General features: G+C 42.0%; 1 protein-coding gene across 1 annotated transcript; it reads right to left on the bottom strand.

The window, feature by feature from the left end:
• Positions 1–3744: 3744 nt before the first annotated feature.
• On the bottom strand, positions 3745–6737 carry LOC116674657 (centromere protein X). Its single transcript, XM_032507022.1, has 5 exons — positions 6641–6737; positions 5908–5959; positions 5760–5813; positions 5601–5689; positions 3745–5131 (listed from the first exon to the last, which is right to left on the bottom strand). Exons 1-5 carry the CDS (start codon positions 6674–6676, stop codon positions 5117–5119), a joined length of 246 nt encoding a protein of 81 aa, XP_032362913.1. The 5' UTR covers positions 6677–6737; the 3' UTR covers positions 3745–5116.

The raw sequence follows: 6737 nt of genomic DNA, 5'->3' as shown, positions 1-6737 counted from the left end.
AACTTGTTTGGCAATGGCTTGAATGTAATGAATGTGCACTAAAGCTTTAATACTAACGCTAGCATGGCTAATTTTAACATACCGATGTTTAGCAGGTATAATGTTTACAGTGATTACAATTTTAAATTAGTATGTCAGCATGCAACATTTGCTAATTATTAGTTTTGTAAGTTTTTAGTAATGAACCAAAGTATTGGATAAATATAATTTTTGAACTGGTGATGGCACCAGATGAAAAGTGAATGAAGTACAATTCAATCCGACATGAAAGTTTGTACTAAATTTCTAAGCAATCCATCCAGTACTTTTCGAGACGCATCTTACTTAAAACCGAAAATGTCAACCTCATGGTGGAGCTCGGAGAAAAGTCAGGGCATCGCCAAAGTTGGTAGCATTCATACTCACAGCAACATGGATATTTTTACCATATCATGGCAATCCATCTAATAGTTGTCCAGGTATGTGTAATTAAAATCCAAAAGAGTGAACCTCATGGTGCGTTTAGAGAAAACCATCCTCTGAATCATCATATCACTGCATGCCAATCCATCCCTTTGTTGGGGAGATATTTCGGTCTGGATCAAAGTGGGGGACCATGGAGTGATGAGTCCCATACCTGTACCTGAGAGTGAGGCAATCCCTTTGCTTTGAACGTGAATCACAAGGGATTACCATTGAGGTTTGCACAACACAGCAGACAGGAAGCTGTTAAATACGAGGACAAACACTGCATCCTGAACTCTGACCCTTGCACCCTGACCTCTCCTGCAATCTGACATGAGCCCTGTTGACTTACCAGGGCTAATTTAGAGTTCCGGTGCCCCCAACGACTGTGAGGACAACATGCTGACCTGTGGAGGAAACCTTGAAGACAGACTTGTTTTGACCCAGTACCCTTAACTCTTGTTTTCACTGGCCTCCTTCAGGCTTGATATTTGATTTAGCCACATACACTGAGAGAGGCAATATGATGCAAAGCTGTGCTGATGCTAAAAACTCTTAACATAAGCCCACTCGTCTTTTCTCCAACAACGCTTACATTCAACATTAAACCACAGTTTGCCCTACTTTAGGACTTTTGTCCAAACAATATGTACGACATTGCAGTTAATATTAGCCCGTTGCCGATGGCTTCACGTCTGCTAATGAAGCCCTTTAACAAATCTTACAAAGGCCAACCTCACACTGTGCTACCTGCCAACAGCTAAAGAGATTTTCAGTCATTACTTGCTCCTTTTTAAATATCATCAAACATCGGCCCTTTCATCATTACAAGTGCGTGACCTTCAAGTTCACAGCTTCTCTAAGCGTGACTGCCAGATCTTGTGAGGTTTAATGCTGGACTAATTTTAAACCACTGCTTTTAATGGGACCTAAAAATAGAGTGCTCTGCTGACCTCCGGTCCAGTCGGGTCTCGGCGGCTTATTTGAGGTCCACCTCCCACCACATACGCACACCCCGTTTGACGCCACCTCGACCTAACAGCTTCTTTATTTTTAGACGCTCCCAAAATTAATTGAATGGTCTTGTTTCGTACAGTGTTATGTAAGGGGATTACTCTGTTGTTATTGCCCATGCCCTGACCATGTAGGCTACCACACAAAGGAGGGAGGTGGAGACAGAAAGTAGAAGGGACTTGGGGTGGAGGAGAAGGGTAATGTAGTTAAGGTAGTAGTACAGGGCTCCAGAAATAACCCAGCTGTGGGCCTAATTGTACATCTCTTGCTCCCTTTTCACTCTTCAGCTGCATGCCAAGGTCTTTGACCTTATCATCCACCTCACTGGTTCCGGAAGAATCCTTTCCGCCCCCTGTGGCTACCAAAGCCCCGACCAATACGCAGAGCACAGCAGCAGACCCTCTCCAGCCTCAGACTAACAGCCAAGCGCCACAACCAGTTAGAAGTGATCCCAGTAGAGCGCCCAAGTGGCTCAAACTGCCAGGTATGTTCTAATCATCCCCAGCGTGGGCCCCGTGGCTCCTTAACAAAGCTTAGCCTTAGGACCCCAGGCCCCTCAGAGGCCCGGGGCCTCCAGGAAACCCGCATGTCACAGCAGCGTATACAGTCAACAGAGATGCTGCCTCTGTATTTGCATTCTCTCCACACACGCAAGCTTTCTGTATAACGCATGCGCACCAAACGTCTGTGACCAAGTTTTTTTTTTTGACAGCGCTCTAAATGTTTTTAACCTTTCATGTGTGCATGGGTTGCGTGTGGAGCATCTAAGAGGAATGCACTCGCTCTGTGTCCCCTGCAGCATTCCTCCATGGTTAGACAGCTCCGTGCCCATGAGGGGGCCACGAGGGCCTCTTGTCTCCTCAGGCACTAATGCATCACAGGCCCGGATCAAGCACAAAAAGCATGTAAGCACATACAGTACATGCACACAAACATCCAAGAACAGAAAAGAAAAAATCATATTTATTACCAAAGTTTTCACTTGCAAGGAATTTGCTTTGCGAAATGCATGCCATCACATATTTATTATGTAAGTACTCACAAACATATGTTTTTAAATGTTTGGGGTAAATTAGCACTAGTAGCAGATGGCACCTGTAGGTTCTTTGTGGATTAAGATTTCTTGTCATCCTGTCTTTGCAAGACTTATAAATTTGCTTATTGCTTTAACTATTTGTCTTCCCCAGACGTCATAGCCTACTATCAACTAAATATTTCACCCAGATTCAAAAAAGTACAAGGTCTGTCAGATAAAAAGAGCAAAGACTTGCAGAATTACTAATGAAAATGATGTATATGTTAGAGTTTTTTTATGTACACACTTATGGTAAAAGTGAATATTTTATGTGTATAAGCCTATAAACTTTGATGTTCTCATCAATTTTGGATTTTGCTTGCTTGCATGTTGTTACAGCCATCGCAGAAGATCCAACAGTCACGGATATGGGTGTATTATGACGTCTTGTCATAGACGGGATCCTAGTTTTGGCCCCGAGAAGAAAGGGGCTTTGAGATGACAGAAAGTTGGATATGGAAGATGCTGTGTCATTCTAATAGGGAAAAGAAACAACCACAGACTAGCGAGTCAGGAGTTATGAAGCAAAATCTGACATAATCCTAACAGACCCTCACAGGGACTCTCAAGACTGATGCATACAACTCCACCCCAGACGTCACCCTAAACCAGTTACTGTTAGACACAGCCTTATCAGTCTCAGGTACAGACTCACAGCCAAAACAATAAACAGGTATTTTCCAAATTTATTCATGCTTTTAGTTTGTTTATCATAAAGGATCATCCTGGCAAGTACTGGTGCTTCCATAAAATCAGTATAGATATTGATGGCTACAATCAGGCAGATACATATGTTTGCTTGTTTTTGTGTTTACTTGTGTATGTTTGTTTTTGCTTATTGTAGAAAATGCTGCTGCTGTAACAAGGAAATTTCCCCGCTGTGGGATGAATAAAGTATAATCTAATCTAATCTTCAAGTGATCAGGGCCTTGTCCCATGTGCAGCGCTGTGTTCCTCCTGGGAAAAGCTTCTCACTCCAGAGCATCTCGACAGGCTGTCAACACTCCCTGCCTTTTAATGTGTGATCAAGAAAAGCTTCAACTCATTACTCTCTTCAACACACCTCCCCATTCTTGTCCTAACTGCTTTCGAATGTTTAATAGTACAGCCTTTAGATGTAATTTGTTTCACTAAGATGCATATAAAGAAAAGGTGTACAGTAGTTCACTACTTCAGGACAGACCTTCCAAAAACTCATTGTGAAAAAGAAGAGAGATCCAAAAGTCATTTTTATTTAAGCTGCATGAATTGACAGCTAGAGATACATTTCATCTTTAATAAACCTCCAGAAAGGCCACAGTATACTAAAATAAATCCTTTTTTGTTTCTTACCATGGTAACAAGTAAGGATGTATTGTACTTTTAGCCAAATCATTTGGTGTCATATCTTGTAATGAAATCATCTCATCTGAGTGAGCAGGTTGTCAAAGCGGTGGATCTGCAGTTCACTGTACTACTCAGAACTAGGGGTCAGGACTTGCTGCAGCGCGAATGACATGACATTATTAACCCAACAAATTATTTACTTTATTTTTTGGCAATAATGGTCATGGTATTATTAAAATAAACTTGAACCAACCCAAACACACCTCCTCCTGAAAGCCTGCTTTGGCTGTTTCTCCTGAAAAACACAAATCCAGTCTAGGCCCTTCTGAAAATGTGCTGCTCCTATCTGAGCCCGGACTTTTGACTTTAGCCTAAGTTGCTTCCAGCTCTATGTGAGCAGCAATTGTAGGTGTAGTGAGTCATTAAAGAGCCAAACAAATAGTGTAAAGTGTTGGAAAGCTATGCTGACTCATGGTGAAGACATGTTGGTCAAATACACCACTGGTGGAAAACCATCTGAGGCACTTGGGTTAGAAAATCCCACACTACCCTCTCCCTTTTGGGCCCAACTTCCTCCTCTGAAGTGATGAAAAGAGAGAAAGCACCTTTACTACTCGCCTCTTTTGTTTATTTACCTTCAGAATTACACCCTGCTCTTCTTGGACCATGTTCCAATGTGTTTTGTTATGGTCCCTTTCAAACAGAATATCTATGCGTGTGGTCTCTGGCCTTGTTTGGCTAACACATGCACACATTCGTGCACGCACACTCCCATTCAACTTCCCCCTGTGCCAGAGGTCCCCTTTGCCCCTCCCCCCACCTCTAACTAAACATCGCAGGACAGCAAGAGGGAACTTCAAAGTGGCCAGAGGGGTTACTCCTTTTTTCCTGGCACTTGTCATCATCTAAGGGACTGGCTGCTCCCCTTATTACTCTAATTGCTTCCAACTGCTCCAGGAGGCTTTGATGAAGGGCACTATGGAGCATGCTGGAAGCACCTGTTGTTGCACGGAGGAAAACAGGTGGGCCTTATTGGTGATGGCATGGAGGCGTGTGGACAGCATCGCTGCTTTCTACTTTAAATCACACAACTCAAAAAAATACAGAATGAGAATCTTAATGTAATCTCAAACTTTTGTGATTATGAAATTGCTGTTATACAGAAAAAATAAACATGTTGGAAAAGAAGTTTTAAGGATAGGATTAAAGCAGGAACGCGCAGGCAACACTCTGGCTCCATCTTGTGGCATCACTGTGCTAGAAGTCCAGCAGCTGCATTGGAAAAGAAATACAAAACTGAGATTTAAATTGGAAATAGAACTTTTGTGCATTGATGATGTATTATGTCCAGTTTGCTCTTCATGTTTGACCAGCATTTAATATAACAAACAAACTACAAGCATTTTAAACCAGTCCAGCATGGGGGTTTCAGAAAAATGGATTTGACACCTGTAGGCACTGAATCTCTCATGCCTGAGCCACACTGGAGTGCCCTATACTTGCTCTTATGGTTAGCTGTAACAGGCAGCAGATGAAATTCCAGTGATAGCTGCACAGATACTCAAACAATGTAATCTTAAGGATCCAGCCTGAGTGTGCGTCACAGAAACAATTCGGAATTCAAGCGAGCCCAATATGACAAATACAATTTCCTGGGTCACACAGGCCCCTAAAGCAGCCTTATGATTTTAATTTATGGCTGTTGAATAACACATTAAAACCCCATCTTTGAACTACGCACCAGCTGAGGCAGGATCTTTTCAAAGTGCTCGATGTCTACTTGGTCGCAGTCCTCAGACTCAGCTTGTTTCTGTGATCTCACAGCAGCCTCTGGAAATAAGATAAAACATTAAGGTTCATCAATTAATCTGTATACAACATACCCAATAATACTCCTTACCTTGGACAAATACTTTTAGCAATTCTGCCATGAGCAGCGCAGCATCACCACTTACTGTAACAGAGTGAAATTTGTTGAGCTGTAGAATCACAAATAAAACACGTTTTGGAGATGTGAGTTATACCAACACAGTATTCATCAGACTCACATCTGGTTTTGTCCTCCTTGAAGGAACTTGACAATAGTTTGCTTACAGTCTCCTGTAAATAAGGAGATTAGAGAACATTATAATGTACAGTGTATGAGACAGACTCTCAATAGTTTTTTTTTCTTTTAAGGAGTAATTGTTGCCAAAGGAAATAGTTTCCCTTTAGGATGATGATCTATCAGTGACAAAACTAAATAGGCTAGCGTTACATTAAACTAAAACATGTAGTTAAGCGTGCACAGCTCTGTGGTGTATAGACATGAACACAGGTTAAAAAAATACGTGTCTCCCTATCTACATTTTCAGGAGCCCTCCCTTGGTTTTCTATTTAACATGTTACTGCTTTTCTCTAATTACTTGCTGATGCGTTGTTCTACGTGGATTCCTCATACCAAACCGCAATTGGAAAAACGACAATGTAATGGGAGAAAGTAGCCTGTGTTCCCGTAATAGTGACTATAGATCACTGTTTTGCACCATTATTAACAGTTCTTTCATTCGGCATACATAGCGTCGTGTTGTTAATTCGCTGAATAATGTCTTAGCGAAGTTGTATTGCCTGATAGACAAACACCGTTAAGAAAGCATGGATGTGCTCTGTGGAGCGACGGCGTGAACGTTTGAGAGCAAATACATGCAACTCGACGCCAAAGAAGCAATGTTCGTTTTGATTAAACCACGGAGAAAACCCAGTGAGTGGTCAACCATAATCAAAGCAGCGACATTCTTCTACCTTTTTGAATCCAATTTCTGCGTCTTTGTCCGCCATGTTTCCGACGCTGTGAGAGAAATTTGGCGCCCTACGTAGGGATTCGTCATTGATCTCTGAC

Source organism: Etheostoma spectabile, unplaced genomic scaffold, assembly GCF_008692095.1.
Source record: "Etheostoma spectabile isolate EspeVRDwgs_2016 unplaced genomic scaffold, UIUC_Espe_1.0 scaffold00000964, whole genome shotgun sequence".
Lineage (NCBI taxonomy): Eukaryota > Metazoa > Chordata > Actinopteri > Perciformes > Percidae > Etheostoma > Etheostoma spectabile.
The sequence above is the reverse complement of the archived record's forward strand: the minus strand, read 5'-3'. Positions and strand labels throughout refer to the sequence as shown.